This window comes from Euprymna scolopes, chromosome 25, assembly GCF_053919585.1.
Source record: "Euprymna scolopes isolate OS-2025 chromosome 25, ASM5391958v1, whole genome shotgun sequence".
Taxonomy (NCBI): Eukaryota; Metazoa; Mollusca; class Cephalopoda; order Sepiida; family Sepiolidae; genus Euprymna; species Euprymna scolopes.
Genome location: NC_136506.1, coordinates 25,966,227 through 25,989,577, shown reverse-complemented (window position 1 = coordinate 25,989,577; position 23,351 = coordinate 25,966,227). Strand labels below are relative to the sequence as shown.

The following is a 23,351-nucleotide window of genomic DNA, read 5'->3' as shown; positions in this document are numbered from 1 at the left end:
TTTCAAAGAATAATCTGTCCGCAGAAGGATTTTGCTTTCACCATAAACATGACGATGTCAGCAAAAATGTTTATTTTATTCAATTATATATATATATATATATATATATATATATATATATATATATATATATATATATATATATATATATATATATATATATATATATGAAAAATAAAGAAAAAGACAAAATTTTTGTCGTCGTCCATATATTGATTTTGGAGAAATACCGTGAAAGTGCAATATTTGAATATATAATCTATATATATAAAAGCGAAAATGTATGTATGTATGTATGTATGTATGTATGTACGCTTTTCTTCGATGTCCACAAAAGGCTTCTTTCAGAGAAGCGCTCGCTCGGTTTACAACTTCTTAAAACTTTTTATATTATCTATAAATTGTAATATCTCACACTTAACCACGGAGCTCGCCTTTCTATTTAATTTTATTGACTTTCGAACGTTAATCATTCCACATTTCCCGCACCGGCACGCGTTACATTCGGTTTTCGGTATAAACAAAAAGCAAAACTCGACTCTAATAACAGGCCCAGAGCCAGTGAACGTTTGTCGACTTCGTCATATCAGACGGGGGAGCGGGTTTTTGAAAACAAACAAACCGATTTATTGACCTCATTAAAAACTGTCCCGCACAAAATGCTAACTGCTGAATACCTCAATGCACTGATCCCTGCCTGGCATTAATTGAAATGGGGGGGGGCTCTCGTCTTGGAGAAACCTCATGTTTTGACAAGCTTCTGGGCTTGACTTTTTACTCCTGATCTGAAATGGAACATGTATATCAAATCTGTTGCCAATGTCGCTGGAAAAACGGTGAGATCGTTCTACCGCTCCAGTAGATATCTCACTGCTGATGCAATTCTCTATCTATATAAAAGCCAAGTTCGTCCAAGGATGGAGTATTACCACATCTGAGCGGGAGCTGCTTGAAGCTTATCCTGCCTTGACTAAGTACAAAATACACTTTGTAGCTTAGTGGGGGATGCCTTATTCTCTTCCCTACAACCTCTTTCCCACAGAAGGGACGTTGCGAGCCTGTATTTGTTTTATCATTCTTTCCATGGCAAGTGCTCGTCTGAGCTCCAATCTCTGGTCACCCCCCCCCCCCCTCGCCAATCTTTCATGAAAAACACCCCTCTAGCTGAAATCACTGTCAACAATTTTCCCCACTCTTTGACTGTGCCTAAGTCAAAACGTAGATTCCATGAACAAAGCTTCTTTCTTAGAACTGCACGCCTGTGGAACTCTTTCCCGTTTGCCTGTTTCCCAGCTGACTACAACTTGGTCATTTTCAAGTCCAACATAAACAAATTCTTGATAAACCGTCCCCTTAAGTAATCCAATCTACCAAATTACCATTACTAACAATTTCTACAATATTATCCCATTAATTACTGTACACTCAATAACCCTTATCCTCGAGTGGCCTATGGGCCTTGATAAGTGGTGACTCCTATGTAAAAAAAAAAAAAAAAAACTATCGCCGTCACGTCAATCAAAAACGAGCACCTGTTTTTTTTTCACACTTTACTATTTTCCAACTGCGCGTCGTCAAGGCTTTGTTTTTTTTTTTCACGGGCACCTGTTTTTTCACACACACCTACAAACACCCGGGCAACGCCAGGTACCCCTCGCTAGTGTGTATATAAAAGACAGTCTTTGTTTATGCGTTATAGAAATCGATACGATAACTGAACATTCCAACAAGGGTAGCTTTTTCATAGAATATAAATACACTATTAAAATTGAACTTTAATTACATCGGCGATCAATTAGGTCAACAAATTAATATATTAATACGTAATGTCAGAAATAACACGGATAAAACGGGATTCCTGATTGGTTGATATTATGATATTCGTCGGAAGACAATGATTGCACCTTTGGTGGGAATTTGACTTCGAGTTTCTTGCTAAGAGATTTCTGGACCGGCCGGCAGCTCATTTATGGATCCTCTGTTTGTTCTCGCAATTACTTTAATCGACAATGGGATTGACGAAGAAGTATGAACTCTCTGGGGTTGGCAGAGTTATATGCCTTTAAAAATTTTTATTATCCACTTAATAGAAATTGAACAATTGATTAATTATAAAACTATTAGGTTGGTGCAAAAACAATATCGTTTTCGAACATATGTTACATTTATATATGATTTCTTAATTAAGTCATTGATATATATATATATATATATATATATATATATATATATATAATTTTATGTTATAAATTGTTGTGAAGCGCGTTTTTCACTCACTCGAATCGTGTTATTTGTTACCGTTCCCAATATCTTCATTCATTTTTTTGCTTTTTTTTTTCGACAGCATGGACAAAAATCAAATCCGCACGATTTTCTTGTTCCATTTCAAACTAGGCCGAAAAGCTGCCGAGACAGCTTGTGATATCAATGATGCGTTTGGCACAGGAACCACTAACGAACTTGTGGCACAACGGTGGTTCAAGAAATTTCGCAACGGTTATGACAGCCTCGAAGATGAAGACGGTCCTGGCCAGCCGTCTGCGGTTGATAACGAACATTTGAAAGCCTTAATTGAAGCTGATCCTCGCAAAACCACACGAGCAGTTTCTGTTGAACTCGGGGTCTACCACTCAACAGTCGTTCGACATTTAAAGCAAATAGGGAAGTAATACAAGTTGGATAAATGGGTGCCGCATGAATTGAACGACAATAAAAAAAAAACCCCTTCGTTTTGAGGTATCTTCTACGCTCCTTCTGCGGAACAAAAACGAACCATTCCTCGAGCGGATTGTGAGGCGTGATGAGAAGTGGATCCTCTACGACAACTGGCGACGTTTGACACAGTGGTTGAATGCCGGACAAGCTCCACAACACTTCTCTAAACTGAAATTCCACCAAAAACATATTATGGGGACTATTTGGTGGTCTGCAGTTTGTCTCATCCATCACAGTTTCTTGAATCCGAGCGAAACGATTATGGCAAAGTACTGCCGACAAATTGACGAAATGCACCAGAAGCTCCAACGTATGTAGATAAGATTGGTCAATATAAAGGGACCAATTCTACTATATGACAACGTTTGTCCGCATATTGCTCAACTGATCCTGCAGAAGCTGAACAAATTGGGCTACGAGACTCTACCTCATCCGCCATATTCACCGAACCTCCCGACAACCGATTATCACTTTTTCAAGCATCTCAACAACTTCCTGCGTGAAAATGCTTCAAAAGCCGAGATGATGCCGAATCGGCCTTCAATGACTTCATCACTTCCAGAACTCCGGATTTTTATGCCAATGGAACAAATAAGCGTTGGCAAAAATGTGTCGATTCTAATGGTTTTTATTTCGATTAATAAAGTTTATTAAGAAAGGAGTTATGATCTTTTGAAGTTGAACGTCAAGAAAACGACATTATTTTTTGCACCAACCTAATATTTATGCATGCGTCTTTTTCTCAAACTAACATATCTACAAACGACATAAAATACTCGGCCTGTATTGCCAGTTAAATTAACCTACTTTGGTTTAGCAAAAATAACTACGTGAGAATTAACTAACACAGCCATTGCCCTCTTTGCCAGAAATAACCCGAGATAAACAAACAAGGACTTACCTGCTGGATTAATTGGAATGATAACATTTTTAAAGGCGTATAACTCCCGCCAACTCCAGAGAGTTCATATTTCTTCGCCAATGTCATTGTCGATTAGACGATTAAAGATAACTATAATTAAATTTAAAACAGAGAACCCATAAATGAGCTACCAGACTGTCGAAAAAATTGTTAGCAACTGACTCGAAGTCCAGTTTCCTGTCAAAGGCGCAATCCCTGTCTTCTCGCGGAAGTTATAATATCAACCAATCAGGAATCCCGTTTTATCCGTTTTATTTCTGACAGTAACGTAACGGACCTTGTTTTTTTTTTAATACGGTTTCTTCGTTTCAAGTAATGTAATATTTTATTTCGTTCGAATGGATCAGAGGCAATTGCAAATTGAATTCTTAAGATGACTGAACTTATGCATTCATTAACAAAGGTTTATCTTTCTCTTGCAGATATTGACGGGGAGAGACTCTAAGAAAACAACCCCTGTCATGGACTGCGTCAGAAACAGAGATGCGTTATTAAATTCCTCTATACAGAAAAAAATTGAACCGATAAACATTCATTGGCGTCTGTTGAACGTTTACAAAGCCGACGCTGTTGATGTCAGTGCAGTTAGAAAATAGGTTCTTTGATTTCAGAGTAGATAGAGAAATGTGAGTGACCCGGAGGCATCGTTTTTCTCTGACAAAATTACATTGAAAATGGTGGAAACTATGTAGAAAAAATAATTTCGAGCACAAAAGATCACTTGTTTTAATAGTGCCACTCCTATCTTTAAAGCTGTTCCACGTTTTAGCCCTGAGTTAAAAAAAATAGGAGGTTTTACTTTTGGAACGACCCTCGTAAAACGTGGATAAAATTAAACAAATGATATCTTAGTAGCGTATCTATTAAAAAAGGTTTGAACATTTAAATACTTATTTTTATTAGCATTATAAAGCTAAACCCGACCTTGTGTCTAACTCTGCCCTCGTGGGGAGGCAAGTAAATAGGAATAAACATAGTCAATCCTCATCTAAAAAACATTTCAGAAACATAATGATATTTGAAATTATTTTTCTTAAGAAACCTTCCAATCTCCACCCGGGCAACGCCGTATGAATACCGTTAGTGTCTATTATGCGATAAATTTTTTTCGCTGTTAATTCATCGCACTAGATTTTCTAAGGAAGTAAAAAATATTTTAAAAATTACCTCCTATCTGGTAACCGGAAGTTATTTAAACATTTTATCTAAGGAAACAAAATGGCTGTTTTATTTCCGGTTTTCTTTGCCTTATGTTATCTATTGAGATTTGTGTAGGTGAATTAGTCCTTCGTATTAAAGATAGATTTTAAATAAATAAATAAATAAATAAAGTATACACTGGTTGGTCTAAAGGATCGGTAACCTTTTTAAGGACAAAGTCAAGTTTCTGCGCAGTATCTCAATAAAGAGTCACAGAATTGTAATAAATTTTCTCACACTCAAACCGTTCTATCTTAAACGCTATCTTTTATAAAAGTTTAATGTGATTTTATTTAAACAATTTATTCATGTTGTGGGTCTCATGTTAGATGATTAAAGGAAAACTAAAATTTGCATAATAAAAAACAATGCTAAAAAAAGATAGCCGTAGTTATCGTGTCTTTTCAATAGTTTAAAACTACACAGGTCGGTAGAAAATAACATTTTATATCGGTTTGGTAAAAATTTGTAGCGAGATCGAAATGCCAAAAGACGGTTTGTAAAACTATTCTCTTTCTTCTTTCACTTCTTATTGATATACTCTCCTCTTCACTTTTAAACACAAGTTAGTTTTCACAGGAAGCTGTTAACTCAATATATTTAAACGAATGAAAATCGTTTGAAACCCAAAATCTTGAGAACAATGCGAACATATAAAACCTATAAAATGAGGAAACAATTCTCCGGGCTTATCCATCTGGGATACCTTGAAGGACACAATAACGTATGCCCACAACCTCCCATCCATGAGCCTTTGATCTGAAGAAGAGAGAAAAAAAACGTTTAAGACTTATGTACAGCGTCATCGTCTCATGCAGGTCTATACACGTATTAACAAAGACAGGGTAAACCAACACACATACACAGTGCCACGCTGCCTATTACTCGTATTGTCTATCAATCACCCACATATATTCACACTAACAAATATATAGACATACGCAGTTCGAGCTTAATCAGGAAATGTTTTCCTACAAAAAACGAGTATTTTAACCTAAAGCGAGTTTCGTTTTGTACACTTATCTAAATGTCTATAAAACTGGGAATGTTGTGTGTGAGGGCATTTCTCAACCTATATACTCAACGAATTTTTATCTACAGACTTGAAATTTTGTGTACAGGATATTCAGACACGTGTAAAACTTTTTAATCGGTTTTCATCCGGGAAAGGGGGCTGCTAAGAGGTAAAAATTGAAAAATTGGTATTGGGGGGGGGTCATCGGATTTTTATCTGTTTGTCAACTGTTTCACAACTGCGCATGCGCAGATCGTTCACGTTATGTTAAGTATAAGTTTATTTGAAAACACATTTTAAAGACGTGTCAAGCTGGCCTGATGGTTATTGGACTTGACTCACTGGCATTAGGTTTTGGTTTCGATCTCAGCTCGAGTATTTTTTCTTTCTTTTACTTACAAGAAGTGGAATATTTAGAAAAACATAATACTCGCATGCACATGTGTCAGTTCCTTTCCATTTATTTATTTTATTTATTTTACTTAATTTAATAAGGCATTTCACATTTAAGTTTGTTATATAAATATTTTTATCTTTGATTTTTCATTTACAAAAGGCTGTTTATGTTAACTTAGCTCTTGCTAACTGGTGACTTTCATACTCCACATTGTTTCATTTATTTTCATTTTAATATGCATGCACGTTCTTATAATATGCTTCATTTTTCCCTTGGTTACAACATAACAATTGTAAACAACTATCAGGGAGACCCGATATTGGCCGGGATTGAATGATGATCAATAAATGGTAAACACTCCCATATTTTTATTGTCAGCGAAATCGGTGAAATCGCTTATTTTTTTCAATTAAATCAACAGATTGCCTGCTCTAGTTGGGGACCCATCGCAGTGTACCGGGAGAAAGCTTTAGATGCCCCTGGTAGTGACTTCGTCCACAATGCATTGTAGTTTAGATTGCACTGTAGAAAAATTATTGTTGATTTTATAAATAATTATATATATATATATATATATATATACTTCGGAATAGTTTTTATTTAACAATCAGTGGTTATGTAAACGTGAGATTGTTGGTTTACAAAATATTACTGGCAGTAATATTCTATAAGTTATCTCATCTAAACAAGAATTGCTCGATATGCAAGATAGAGCAAATAAATTAAATTGTAATTCAATGAATTTCAAAAAACTCTCATTGAAATGAAATGAAGTGGTTGAGTTTCATATCAAAGAATTTTTATTATTCTAAGCAAGACAAAGAATGTTTTAGAAAGTTTATCTCCTTAACCTATAGGGTTTCGATGTCTACCATCTCATCAGAGGAGTGAAAATATTAGCAAATAGTTATAAAGGTATGCACCCTATTTGCTAAAGTCAGTGAGACATGGAAAGTCAAAGTGAAAATAATACATTTATCAGAAGTCCTGTAGCAGGAGTATTTGTAGAAAAAAGGATATGAATGTTTTTGTTGATCCAACTTGATGTAAAGAACGCATAATATGGATTTTACCAAACAAGTTGGATCAACAAAAACATTCATATCCTTTTTCTACAAATACTCCTGCTACAGGACTTCTGATAAATGTATTATTTTCACTTTGACTTTCCATGTCTCACTGACTTTAGCAAATAGGGTGCATACCTTTATAACTATTTGCTAATATTTTCACTCCTCTGATGAGATGGTAGACATCGAAACCCTATAGGTTAAGGAGATAAACTTTCTAAAACATTCTTTGTCTTGCTTAGAATAATAAAAATTCTTTGATATGAAACTCAACCAATTCATTTCATTTCAATGAGAGTTTTTTGAAATTCATTGAATTACAAAATATATATATATATATATATATATATATATATATATATATATGTATATATATATAATGGCTTGTATTAAAGTGTAAAATGCAAAAGCAAAGTATTATCCTTCAATTATTTCGGACGCGCTCCTATCATATCAAAGCAGCTGCTGTTAATTTTATATGCCGGACCTTACTGCTTGTGCGGTGATAATGGCTTTAATTTAAATTTTAAACGCTTGCGGGCCACCTAGGTTGAGAAATTTTGGGTGGCCGTTTCGATTTAAGATGATTTGTCATCAACCATTCATATATTGTACAAATTATGGTTATCTAGCAGAAGAGATTTTTCATTAAATATTCCATTTATGAATGGCGTTTTGGGGGGTCATCCTATACATAGTGACCCCCCCCCACATTACGGGGTAATTAAGCTGCACTTGATCCCACTGCTTTATGTGTGAGTTTATTGCAGATTTAAAATTATAGGTTAATCCGGATAATTGTTGAGATTATTGAGTTAAAGGGATAATCTTCGATGAACTTTTTTTCTTGTACGATTGACCCACATGGTCGAATAGTGTCTTGACAAAACTCTGATTTCAGAGCACATAACCCCGTATGCATACATTTAGCGTTTATTATTTGCCAGTTGGCACATTCTGTCTTAAGAGACAATGGACACTTTCTGCAAGGGATGTCTATGCAATGATATTTTAGTGGAACACGGTATATATATATATATATATATATATATATATATATATATATTAGCTCAGTTACTACTCTACGAAATAGTTTTTTTTTGTTGGATTTATTGTTGTTGTTGTTGTTGTTGTTGTTGTTGTTGTTGTTTTTGCATATGAAAAGTTGCTCTACAGAATTTGATACGACCTTTCATTTGCCATTTAAATGAAATGACAGTCATGGAATTTAAATTGTTAACGTTTCTTTTGACTGAATTCAAACGTTCGTGTCACAGCTATTTTTTTTTTAATTCTCTTCTTTTCCAAGGCTTTTTTTTTCACTGGATGATGAATAGACGAACAATCGAAAACGTTCGTGATACGTGTAGGACTTATATTAATCTTTCTGATCTTAACACAAAAATCTTCAGTTTTCATACAAAAAGTAAATTTCACAGTGTACAAGAATTATTTGAAACTGGAGATATTCATAATCGTACCCTATTTCTAAAAGAGGGGAGATATAACATATGAGAAACATTTGGAATCAAGTCTCTCCTTGCTGTTTTTTAGATCATTTGAAATCATAGCAGCAAGTTTTAATCTCAGAGGTTTGGGGATATATATATATATATATATATATATATATATATATATATATATATATATATATATATATATATATATATGGTGCCCGGAAAACTCGTTCCTTTTTACTAGGTAGGAAAACTGGCCTCCTTATTCAATAAATATCGATTAAATGCATTTTTTATGACCGTTCTTGAAGGAGATGTTGTTTTTAAAAGAGACTATACCCCCCCCCCCATAATATTAAAAAATATATTTTTACTTGTTTACTATTGTTTTAAAAAAAAGAAAATCGATTTTCTAAGTGTCCGTTTTCTACATAACTGGCTAAGTTGTTAGTGGTTTCACTTATTGTAAAGCATCTATTCTGTTCAAAAACGAGACTCTCACTATTATCAAAGTAAACAATTATTTTATTTAAAAGAATTAATTTAGCTTAAACAATTCTTGTGTTATTACGAAACAACAACAAAAAAGAAAACACGATACTTATGTATTTTTGGTACTGCGATGAAATAAGAACGTTATTATTTCGAAAGTCATTCTTAACATGTGAGAAGAAGGTATCGTTTAAAAGTCATTTCGGGGATACTTGTGCAGTATGCAGACAGTTATTGTTAGGAGGTGATAACTCCAATTTCTTCTTGGTCAAATAACGCGGAAAATAAAAAACAAACAAGATTTTTTTTCCGAACAGAAAAAAAATATTTGAAAACCAAAACATTTATTGCATAAAAATGTATCAAAATATAATTGTAAAAACATTTATTTAAAAATGTGCGTAAGAAAATATAATTTTAATAAAACAATTTTATAATAAAAACAACATTGGATTTTTATGAAGTAAAATAGCTTCTTTCTTTTTTTTTTTTTAAAACAAATAAACAATTTAAATTGAACATTTTTTTTAATTAAAGCAACTTTGAAGAATTAACAACAAATTAATAATTTGAATGTTTTTTGACCGAAAAGCGCCACTTTGCGACAGTTTAGTGAAACGCACCAAGAAAAGATGGTCACCGTCCGCATACTGCACAAGTGCCTTTTGTTGTTTCGTGAACACACAAAGTATTAAAACTAAATTAATTTTTCTTAATAAAATATTTGTTTTATTATTTGATAATACAAGAAGCGTTTTCTCTTTTTTGTTTGTAACACAAGAAATGTTAAAAACTAAAGTTTTTTTTTTTTTATAAATGTATGGTTTCGTTTTTCGTGTCAGTTTCGTTACATAATCCAATTCCGGTAGCTTGATTTTTTTCCAAGCAGTAATCTTGGAAATTACCTAAAGTATACAAAATTATTTTCTTTTGGAGAGGGAGCTCGTTTTAAAAGTATATCTACCTCAGTATTTTCTTTATTTTTTTTATTTTTGAGCAATTATCGAGACTCCTAAGACGTAATCCTCTCATGTCAGACATTTTTTGTCCAAAAGTAATACTCGACATTAGTTTTTCTTTAACTAAATAAACTGTTTAAAATAAGTTGAGTCACTAAAAACTTACAAAGTTAGGTAGAAAACGAACACTTAGAAAAATCACTTTATATTTTTAAAACAACAGTAAACAAGTAAAAATATTTTTAAAATATATTATTTGGGTATAGTCTCTTTTAAAAACAATTTATTTTTGGAGGGTGGGGCTCTTTTTAAAACTAAATATCCCTCAGTATTTTCTTTAATTTTCTCTCTTATTTTTAGCGATTATCGAGGACATTATTTCTCGTTCTCACGTAAAACTCGACGCTATTTTTTTTTTTTTACTCAATAAACGCTTCAATATAAATTAAACCATTAACTACTAAGCCAGCTAGGTAGAAAATTCGATTCTGATCTTTTAAAAACCACAGTAAATAAGTATAAATATTTAAAAAAATGTTATACGGTATGTAGTCTCGTTTTTGAACAGAATAAACGTTTTAAAATAAGTGAAACCACTAACAACTTAGCCAGTTAAGTAGAAAACGGACACTTAGAAAAATTATTATTATTTTTTTTTAAACAATAGTAAACAAGTAAAACAATATTTAAAACAATATTATAGGGGGTATAGTCTCTTTTAAAAACAATATCTCCTTCAAGAACGGTCATAAAACATGTATTCAACCGATATTTATTGAATAAGGGGCCAGTTTTCCTACCTAGTAAAGGGACGAGTTTTCCGGGTACGAGTTTTCCTAAATTCATATATATATACATATATATATACATTAACTCTATAATAATATATACGAAATCTGCAAGAATTAAAATATTTAAGCGTACTTTACAACCGGGCGTTACCGGGTGTTCGTGCTAGCTTAGTTAAATACTTTTGCAGTTTCAACAAAAAAAGCTACAATAATATCAGAGCGTCTCCATTTACACTGAACATCAACAGAATGCCAACATCAATATATTACATATGAATCAGTCACCCCAACAGAGCTTAGCTGATTTACATCTTACTTTACTTGTCTTGTGGTGTTTTGGCGTAGCACGATCATGAAGACGATTATCGGGTCAGAGTAATATATATATATTACTGTTCTTTAGTGTTTCTTTAGATACGATGGATGGGTTTGTAAATTATGTTGGGAAGTAGGAGGGAAAAAAGAAAAAGACAAAAAGAAATACTGTATCAGGTAAAAAAAGAAGATAGGTTGTGAAGTTGTTCACAAAGGCATACAAAAGGAAGCTGACATATGATTGTTGATCAAGGTGTGGCATCGACAGTAACAAAAAGACCGAACAATAGACGTAGATATATTGAGATTTGGTTTGCGGTCACTTTGGTGAGTGGTTAGGAGTTTTGCAACAGCTCAGGACAGTTGGGGATGATTTGCGATAGTTAACGAAAGTTAAGAGTTCAGGACAATGTCCAGTTTGGGACGGTTGGCAGCTAAAATGTCACTCTCTCCTCAAGAGTTGAATCTTGAATCGGGGCAACAAGAGATCAGGAAAAGAAAAGAATCGCCGGAGACTGACGTAACGAGAAAAATCTCAACAGACAACGTTGGGATTCCTATTTCTATGTTACACGACGGTGTCACATACACACCCACACACGTAGAGATTAACTAATTTACATTTTACTTTAGTCTTGTGTTTTCACATAGCGTGATTTCGAAGACGATCATTGAATCACACTTCAAACACTAAATAATTTGTGCTGTAGTTAATATTTTTAGGCGTCAGTATTCAAATGTTGTAATCTTTTTTTTTTTTTTTGTATTTTCAGATGGGTCAAGTATGAGGAAGATGTCGAAGAAGGTGGTGAACGTTGGTCGAAGCCTCACGTCGCTTCATTGTCCTTGCATTCCCTCTTTGAACTTCGAAGTAGTATCATGTCCGGGGCAGTCATGCTAGACATGGATGCTCACAACATGGCTCAAGCTATAGGTAAACAATTTTTTTATTTATTTATGCGCTTGTATTTGTGTACTAGCTGAATGACATATATATATATATATATATATATATATATATATATATATATATATATGTATATATGTATATATATATATATATGTATATATGTATATATATATATATATATATGTATATATGTATATATGTATATATATATATGTATGTATATATGTATATATATATGTATATATGTATATATATATATGTATATATATGTATATATATGTATATATACATATATATACATATGTATATATATATGTATATATATATATGTATATGTATGTATATATATATATATATATATATATATATATATATATATATATATATATATATATATATATAAATTAAAGATGGCAGAAAATCACATAAAACAGACTGCAACTACTCTTCGGATTTTTTCGGAGTTATGCAATCATGCCAAAATTCTTTTTTCTTCCCTTTTTAAAGTTAATGAGTTTTTATTATTCTGGCGTCAGGGAGGAAAACATTAAACAGTTGACATAATAATTGTATGATTGTTTTTGCATAATTATATGATTGTTTCTGCACTACGAAACAGAGGGTGTCAAGAATTCAACATTTTAACATGCTGAAGGAAATAAACGGTAAGATGAACAACATCTTGGAATTCAGAATATAGACTTTTTGATATTTATTTGTATATGGTCTGTGGTTACATTGAGCTTCATAAATAAAAGGAATGGCATAAATAAACGGTTGAATATAATTAAATAAGCATATTTTCCCATATATGTATACTAGCAGGCCGCCCAGCGTTGCCCGATAGTAAAATACACTTCAATATGGTATTTTCTTTGATGCAGAGTTCGTATTTATTATAGAGCATATTTCTACGCTTACACTCCTCAGGATAACATTCACAGGCAACCTGAATTGGGATGAATACATTGAAAATGCTGCCAAGTTTGCTGCAAAGAAGGCAGGCTCCCTCTATCGGGCTAGAAAACTTCTCACACCTGCCAGCATCCTATATCTCTATAAAGTCGCTAATCGCTTCACGCATGAACTATTGTTACCATATTTCAGCAGGTGCTCCAACTATTTTGGAGAGGATGCAAACCTGATAAGTCGCACACTGCCTGCTAAGCCTCAAACCCCGCAATGTGACATCCTTGTGATTGCTTTACAAATATCCCAACAGAATGTGCCCTGATAGATTTGCTGCACTTGTAACCCTCAATGATAGTACACCCGATCAACCCGACTACCAGTAAAATCCTCTCCCCCCCCCTTACACTGTAGAAATCCCAAATGCCGGTAAACTTTTTACTTAAACGGCTTGGCTCCCTGCTCCCTATTTCCCCAGCTGTACCAACAAACAGAAATTTAAATGTAATGGAAACAAATATCTTGCCACAAAAGAATGCCCCCTCTATTAATCCGGCCTCTAATCAGTGTAACTCCTTATGTTTCAGGCACAGTATGGCCTAGTTGGATGAACAAAAGTAGAAAAAAATAGATTTTATTTGATTCCTAGAGTAACAGAACGCAGACACGCGTATGGCAGCTGTATGAAAATGACCGAGCTGTGTGCGAGGTGATGTCACGGCAAGGAAGAAGAAAAACGGGTACAAAAAGAAGAATGTGTGTGCAGACCCGGCAGGACGTCAGAGAAAGGAAGCAGTATTTGAAAGAGATTCGAGAGAGAGAGAGAGAGAGAGAGAGAGAGAGCGGTATTCGAAAGGTACTCGAAATCACATCAGAGAAGGACAGAGACGTGTTTTGCATGGTGGCCGAGGAAAATACTTGTAAACAAATGTCTGCAAATAAATGTCGATTGTTTCATTAAGGAAAGAAGTGAGTCGAGTTATTCCTTTCTTATATTCCTTGTGACAGAGACAACAACGTATTGGGTCCCTATATATCAACGACGTAACACGTGTGTAAACGTGGGTAGCGTAACACCAAGAGTAGAAAGTTTGCAAATATGTATCTGAAGAAGGTCGGTGGCTCTGCCCGCCGAAACGTTGTGATATAAGAAGCAAGAGACGAACAGATGTCCAAATAATACAAATGTTTTGTCATCTCTCTCTCTCTCTCTCTCTCTCTCTCTCTCTCTCTCTCTCTCTCTCTCTCTCTCTCTCTCTCTCTCATTCTACTGATGGCACTTCATTTTTTTAATTTTTTGTAATTGTAGATTTGCTTATGGACAAGCTCGTGAATGGAAAACTCCTGGAAGAGTGCATGAGGGACACGCTCCGCACGATGATCGTCCGTCCTCATTTCCATCAGCACATGAAACGGAAAAAGAGTTCCGCTCAAACAGACGACCCACAAAAGTTCCGCAAGTCTATGAAACGAACTTTTTCCGAGATAGGTCGACAGTTTTCTGGAAGCTTCCGACGTAAGGATCTTTGTAATTTTTTTTTTCTTTTTTACTAACGAGTAATCATTTATTAAGGTTAAAAGTCACCCGAGTATAAAGGTTAATGAGATGGGTAGATTTATTTTACTGCTGACACGAGAGACGGCAATGCGAACATCTTAATAAAGAGTCATTTCTTCAAATTCTATGATTTCTTTATTTCTGCATGCGATTGTGAAATATTAATGTGAAGCATCGGGTGAGATTTTAAATAAAAGTATAAAACCGTTTACTTTTTACATTTGTTAAATATTGGGGGAAGATTGTTTTTTAATCGAGAATTACTAGAAATAGGGTTCAGCCAGGATAAGCTAGGCGTAAACCGATGTCAGGTGACACTCTTGAGTAGCAGAAACGAATGTGAGATTATTTGACTAAAAGCGGGCGTGAAAGAAGAGCCAGCAGTCGATGAAACCCACACGAGGAGAAAATAGCTTAAGATTGACACGATATAAAGAAACTAAGTAATCCAAAAATATTTGTAGATCTAAATGCCTGCTCTGTTGCTGGCAGAAGAAAAGGCAACGCCAACATGCCAATATTTTTTTTCTTCAAATTCGATGATGTCCTCGTTTCTTTCTGCTATTGTGGAACATTCAAGTGTTGTTATGATTTGTTGTTCCATTTATATGTGTATTTTGTTTGATTGAGACTTATGAGATATTTAGACACCCCCCCCCTCACTGGGAAAGGAAGCAAAAGTTACATCTACTTCAAACGGAGACTTAGGAGTTAAATTTGTTTTTAATTATATTTCTTTAAGATCTATATCCGACACTATGTATACTCCTTGACAACATCGAAACGAGATGTTTGTTTTCTCTTCTTAGTAGACGTAAATATTAGTCGTTTACCCGACATATATCATTCCAACAAGGAAGTATCAATCTTTTCCCAAAAGTAAAGTCGAGACGCAGTATGAGCATTGACAGGCGGATGTTGTGAAATTATCGTCCAATCATATTTTAAAGATAAATCTACGAACAAATTCAGTTTTTCTGCTAATAATAAATGTTCCTATTTGCTCCTCCGCCCCGAGATGGCAGAGTTAGACACAAGTTCGGTTTTTAGTGTAGGGAAAATCCATAACAAATGTTTATCAACAAAGCAATCCATATATCTATATAAAGTTAGGCATATATATATATATATATATATATATATATATATATATATATATATATATATATGTATATGTGTGTGTGTGTGTATATGTATGTATACAAATGCATGTATGTATATGTCAGGTTATGTTATATGCTACTGGTACCATGTAACCCAGTACTACCTGCCTCATGGTCGGGTCACCGGCGACTAAACTGGTTCCCCAACCAAACTTGTTTGGTGAGGAGTGTGGCTAGTCTCCCTGAAGGATTAAAAACAAGACCTTCCAAAGGGCGAATGAACCCTTTTTCGGGGTCAACGGCCAACTAGCACCGTGTGTGTTTGTGCGTATGTATGCGCGTGTTGGGGTGGAGAGGGCTCCAGTAAGTCGTGGTGAAGTCAACCTTTCTAGGAGAAGCAAATCTCTGATTTAAAAAACCGTAAAGCGGGAGACCATTATCCGCATTAGCTGGTCTGCAGTTTCACTTGTTGCTGGCTATCTTTCTCTTGCTTTTTGCTGGATCTCAACATTTTGAACTGAGAGAGAGAGAGAGAGAGAGAGAGAGAGAGAGAGAGAGAGAGAGAGAGAGAGACTTACCTGTCGTACAAATCTAAGACTCTGTAAAATCATCTGTGTATAGATACTCCCCCAGGCATTTGTCTATTAAAATGGTCCTGTGGCGATGGAAGTCATTGTTGGGGTCATGGACTTTAAGTGTCTGACAAGACGTCGCAATCATCATAATATATGTATGTATATATATATATATGTATATGTATATGTGTATATATATGTATATATATGTATGTATATATATGTATATGTATGTATATGTATGTATATATATAAGTATATGTATGTATATATATATGTATGTATGTATATATATATATGTATGTATGTATATATATGTATATATATGTATATGTATATATATGCATATATATGTATGTAGATATATGCATATATATGTATACATATTCTATAATATAAAGCTGAACGTCTGTGTGTGTGTGTGTGTGTGTGTGTGTGTGTGTGTGTGTGTGTGTGTGTGTGTCTGTGTGTCTGTGTCTGTGTGTCTGTGTCTGTGTGTGTGTCTGGTCACGAATAGGCTCCTATATGGTTGACTATTTAAAACAAACTGATTATATATAATGATAGAAATGTATCGAGGATCAGGAATGGGTATGTTTGATCTGGCAGAACGGTGGTGCATAAAAACTGTGGGGTCTGCGTTCGCGCCTAGCCCCCAAAGTATGGAAATAAAATTTAAAAAAAAAAAACGTTTACAAGGGTTTTTGATATAGATGTACATAAGAATAATTTGATATGTATGTTTCAACTTAAATAGGGGTAGTATAATAAAATTGTGGGGTCTGCGTTCGCGCCTGTACTCCAATGAAATATGGCATAGACTTTAACAAAGACTTTTCATATCTATTTGCGTAAGTATACTTTGATAATTATGTTTCTGTTTTAAGAAATATAATATAATAAAATGATCTGAAATACTTAAATTTTCAAAATGGAAGATCGTGCCCATGTTATGCCGACTACCGCGTTATAACTACTCCAAGGAAACTGTGATTTGGAGACTAATTTTCTGAACAGCTTCAACACCTTCTTTGTCTGCTTTGCTTTAAAAGACTAATTTAAAACAAACATAGCCCACATTATCCACTTTTTACACCTGGAAGTTGTATTAAAAAATTCATAATGATTGGTTAATTAGTTTAGGAGTAAATCTTATACATACTCAATCGTATGCCGAGAATACTTATTCCAAATTTGATTAAAATCCATTACATGGTTTTCATTCTAGAAAATGTCTAAACGTTAAGCCTTAAGCTTAAGGAGTCATAAGAAAAAAATTGAGATTCAGGAAATTTAGCTTAATTGGTTTCTAGGAATTAAGAGTCAAATTGAATGTAAATTTGATAAATTCGAATTTTCAAATAGGATGTGGTGTGAATATGATGTCCCTAAAACCCTTTCAAATATCTTTTTAAAAAAAATGAAATTCGGAGAATAATTTTTAATGGTTAAAATTTCATAAATTTGATCTGTAGTTATGAGACACTGATTAGGAAAGATTGCCTGAATTTCAATTAACTCCTGGGACCCCTTAAGCTTACGACTTACATTTTTAGCATTTGTATTTTCTAGAATACAAAACCATGTAATGAGACAATCTTAACTCTAATACGAGCATTCTAGCTAAAATAGGTCAACGTAAACATCTATGCGACTAGCCGAGGAATAAACTTTATTTATGTCGTAAAAAGCATCTGAACAGTGTTCAACAAAGGCGACTACAAATAATTATATTATAATAAATATTCTTATATATATATATATATATATATATATATATATATATATATTATATGTATGTATATATATGTATATATATGTATATATTATATACCTATATATATATGTATGTATATATATGTATATATATGTATATATTATATATATACATACAAATGTATATAAATACATAAAAATGTATAACTATATATGTATGTATAATATATACAAATGTGTGTATGTGTATATATATTTATATATGTGTGTATATATATGTATATATATGTATATATTATATATATTATGTATATATGTGTAATATATGTATATGTATTATATACCTATATATATGTATGTATATATATGTATATATATATATATGTATCATATATATGCATACAAATGTATATATATACAAATGTATAAATATATATGTATGTATAATATATGCAAATGTGTGTGTATATATATATATATATATATATATATATATATATATGGCATATTTATATATATATATATATATATATATATATATATATATATATATATATATATATATGAAAATTTTTCGGGGGGGTACAGAATTTAATAATAGCTTAATACAGACCAATCAACATAATGATATTAAAAAAATAAATAACGAAAATAAAGTTTCTTTCCCCCGCTCAACAGAGCTTAATCGAGGAAAATACGATTTAAAAAAAAAAAGTCATGAATATGGCGGGTGGACAAAAAAAAAAAAACGAAAAATAAACGGGGGGAAATTACATAGACACTAAATTAAGATTTTCTAAAAGATTTTCTTTTTGCTTACAAAGAGAACGTCACAATGACTTAATAAAAATAGTCTCTTTAATTTTTAAATGAGAGGGCGAGCGCGACTTACACAAGATCGTAAACATGTCAGCACTTAAATTCGTGGCATATATATATATATATATATATATATATATATATATATATATATATATATATACTAGCAGGGGTGCCCGGCGTTGCTCGGGTGTTTGGAGGTGTATGCTGTGCAAAAAAACAAAAAAAATGGTTAATTTTTTAAAACTTTGACCCCTATTATGACCCCTTAAAATTTATAGTTTCGGGCTCAAATCACTTTACTAAGTTAGATCCAGGTTCAAGGAACCTATATCTAAAATTTCAAGTGTCTAGACCCAAAATCGTCGGAGGAGTTTGGTAGAGTTCTTAAAGGTCAAATCGTTGAAATTTGACCCCTTAAAAGCCAAATTTCTGGCTGACACCCGTCACATCGATTTTCCCAAATCTCAGTACCCGGTATTTCAAATTTCGAGTCTATAGACTAAAAATTGACAGAGTTATTGCGTAGGGAAATGTGCACAGACAGACAGACACACAGACAGACAGACACGTTCATTTTATAGATATATAGATATATATATAAAGGTAATCGGGTTTCGGTCCTGGCTTTAAGTAGTTGCTTGTCTAGCCGTACTGATGAGTTGTAAAACAGCGAAACAGTACTTTATAGGGATGACTATAATGCTCCCTATCTTGGGTTGAGCATATTGGGGAATGATATACAAATTACCATTAGCGTATTAAGCGATGTTCTTTGTGTAAAAAAATTGAGTTTAGGTATTTGGACAAAGTCAAAACGTTGTTAATTCACTGCCCACATAGCAGCAGCCGATTAGAAGCTCCGACTGTCGTTTGGGAGGTCGGGTTTCGATCCTGGCTTGAGGTAGTTGCTTGTCTAGCCGCACTGATAAACTGTGAAACAGCGAAACAGTATTGTATGTGGATGACTATTTTAATATATATATATATATATATATATATATGTATAAATACATATACAATTATATATTAATACATATATGTACAAATAATATATATATATATGTACATTTGTATATATATATACATTTGTATATATATATATATTAATATATATAATATATTAATATATATATGTGCAAATGTATATATATATTACTATATATATATACAAATGTATATATATATATTAATATATATATACAAATGCATATATATATTAATATATATATATATATACAAATGTATATGTGCATATATATAAAATATATATATACATACAAATGTATATATATATATACAAATGTATATGTATATATATATATCAATATATATACATACAAATGTATATGTGTGTATATATATATTAATATATATATACAAATGAGTATATATATATATATTAATAAATATATATACAAATGAGTATATATATATTAATATATATTTATATATATATATATATATAGTTGAACGTCAAAAATGACATTATTTTTGCACCAACTCTCTCTCTCTCTCTCTCTCTCTCTCTCTATATATATATATATATATATATATATATATATATATATATATATATATATGTATGTATCTTCATGCATATAAATATATGTATGTATATGTATACGACTACTTCTTTACTCTAAAAATAAAAGTATAACCATTACATGATTTAATAAAATTTATTTTTTTTATCCGTCGTCAATTAAGTTTGCTTTGTTCATACACACGCTCGTGAGCGCAAACACACACACACACACACACACACACACACACACACACACACGCACACATTCCGTTGAATATATATTCAGTTTATTTCCGTTTTCCTGCTTTCCAGCTGTCTATAATATGGTTGTCTTCAAGTCCAACGTGAACAAGTTTCTGATGAGCTGTTCCACTTAAGTTAACAGATTTACCGAACTTTCATTACTATTGATTACTATAGTCTCCTTTTGACTACTCTAACCCTTATCCTTGAGTGGCTTATCGGCCTTGATAAGTGGTGCCGCCTATGTAAAAAAAAAAAAAAAAAAAAAAAAAAAAAAAAATTTCATGACGAAGCCGTAGATTTTATTCGTTAATTTTATTACATAAAATTGTATATTGTATATATTTAGACAGGACATCCGGTATCCGGTCAACCAATTAGAAGCTCTTTTTCCTCAAAGTTGATCATTGAACTGTAACACTTGATTTATCCCTTTTACTTCTTTACTTTTCACAAGGAAATGATTCATTATTATCAATGTGAATCAATGAGGGAAGTTTTTTTTTTGGGGGGGGGGGGCATTTATTACACCTCTACCGCCGTGAAAACGGCTCTCAGTTAAATCACTAATACAAAATAATTGTTTTCGAAATAAAGTATATGTAGTAATGTGCAACAACCCAAACATTTGCCTAATTTGAATAATAATTTATAAATGTTTAATGAATTACTTTCATGCTGCTATCGTTAACTGCGGGGAGTTGCTTGGTTTGTCTGTGTCGTGAGTACGTCTCTAGAACAATTGTCACGTCTTGAGAACGACGACCAGCTCCCCAGGTACTAGACACGATCAAACAATAGAATAAGCGAACAAGGCATCTTTTTTATATAAAAACTAAAATACGCTTAAATATGATATTTTAATTTGTCCAGATTTCGTATATATTATTATAGAGTTGTGATTTCAAAAGTAAAAAAAAAAAAAAGTATTTGGGTGCCATCAGCTAGAATTGAACCCGAAAGTAAAACTGTAGAATAATACAGGATCTGTATGAATTTTTTTTTTTTTTTTTTTTGCAACGATTCTTTAAACCTTCAGGTTTCTACCCCCGATCCCGAAAGCAATAAGGTCATACAGTTACATACAAAGTCGGGAAAGGTTTGTTGCAGTAGGCACATAAATAAAAGGGTAGTTACTAGTGAGTGGACGATTCCAATATTTTCTCCGATTCTGATACAATTACTGATTCCGTGCTAAATTCTTGATTCTGATACAATTACCGATTCCGATTCCTTATGAATCTCTAATCATTTATTAATCTTATAGATTGTTATTTTCTCCGATTTTCGTAAAAACAAATGTTAAATATGCAGATATTTTCCTAAACGTCAAAATACAATTGTGGAGGATGATCAATAGATTTTAACTTTGCTGATGGTTTAAAATTAGTAAACACATACAAGGTGACCCCCCCCCAATAAAAACGGGCCCCAACTCTAATTAGGACTCGTTTCTTAGTGTTTTTTTCCGAATGAAATGAAACTTTGGTCATAACTAGTTTATTATATTCAAAACATCATATCAAAACACTAAGGTCTTTGGCCCTTTTTTCTCTCCGTTCTACAGTATATGTTCTAGATATACTTTCTATGTTTTTGTTTTTTTTTGTTTTTTTTTCGGTCACCCTGCACTATTTCATCATTATTACCAGCAATGGAAGATTTAATCAAATAAAAAAAATAATTAAATGAATCGTTTTGAAATCGAAATATAGGCACCAATTTTTCCGATTCCAATACCGATTCCGATACCGATTCCGATACCCCGAAATCTTCCGATTTTTCCGATTCCTGATTCTGATTAATCGTCCCAACACTAGTAGTTACTTTTCTACCTTTCTATCAGTCTTCTACACAAGTCAAATCCAGTAAATTTAATGAATTATAAAGATTTGATGCGTGCATACTTATTTGGGGACATCCTGTGCATTCGAAATTTATGAGATGAGAATAGATTCTTCGGATTATTTGGATTCTTCGGACTGCTACTTTCATCTTAAGTGTTATTTATTATAGTTTTTGTCTACAAGGGCCCGTGACGTAGTGGATAAAGTTCTTGGTAAAATTCTGTTGTAAAGCAACACTTTTTTAGATGTTGAAGATTCAATACTCAGTGCGGGCAACGCTTAATATATAATTGCAAATTACTTATGACTTCTATCCAGTCATGGCGGACGGAACGAGAGCATGATACTCCCATGTATTAAATCAAAGACATGGTTTAAAATTCCGTGCAAATTCTCGAGTTCGACAAGATACACCTGAAGAAGGTCGGAGGTTACGTCAACCTAAACGTTGTGAAAATAAAACTCAAGATGAGAACAGTAGTTCAAAGAATACAAATAATATGAATTTAGAGGAATTCAGAAATAATGTAAAAAAAAAATTGACAACATTTTGGGGAGTTATCAGACGAAATCTTTAAATATAAAAGCGAAAATGTATGTATGTGTGTGTGTATGTATGTATGTATGTATGTATGTATGTATGTATGTTTGTATGTATGTATGTTCGCTTTTTCTGTGTATCTACAAAAGGCTTTTTTCAGAGAAGCGGTCGCTCGCTTCACAACATTTTAAAACTTTTTATATCACATATAAATCGTAATATCTCACAGTTAACAACGAAGCTCGCCTGTCTATTTAATTTGCTCGATT

General features: G+C 32.8%; 1 protein-coding gene across 1 annotated transcript in view; it reads left to right on the top strand.

Annotated features, from left to right (window-relative positions):
- LOC145247302 (electroneutral sodium bicarbonate exchanger 1-like) overlaps positions 1-23,351 on the top strand; it is a 252,873-nt gene that overhangs the window by 157,386 nt on the left and 72,136 nt on the right. The window contains exons 4-5 of the mRNA XM_080108923.1: positions 12,107-12,267; positions 14,462-14,668. Of these exons, the coding sequence (XP_079965049.1) occupies positions 12,107-12,267; positions 14,462-14,668 (368 nt within the window). The remainder of the gene's footprint in view (positions 1-12,106; positions 12,268-14,461; positions 14,669-23,351) is intronic.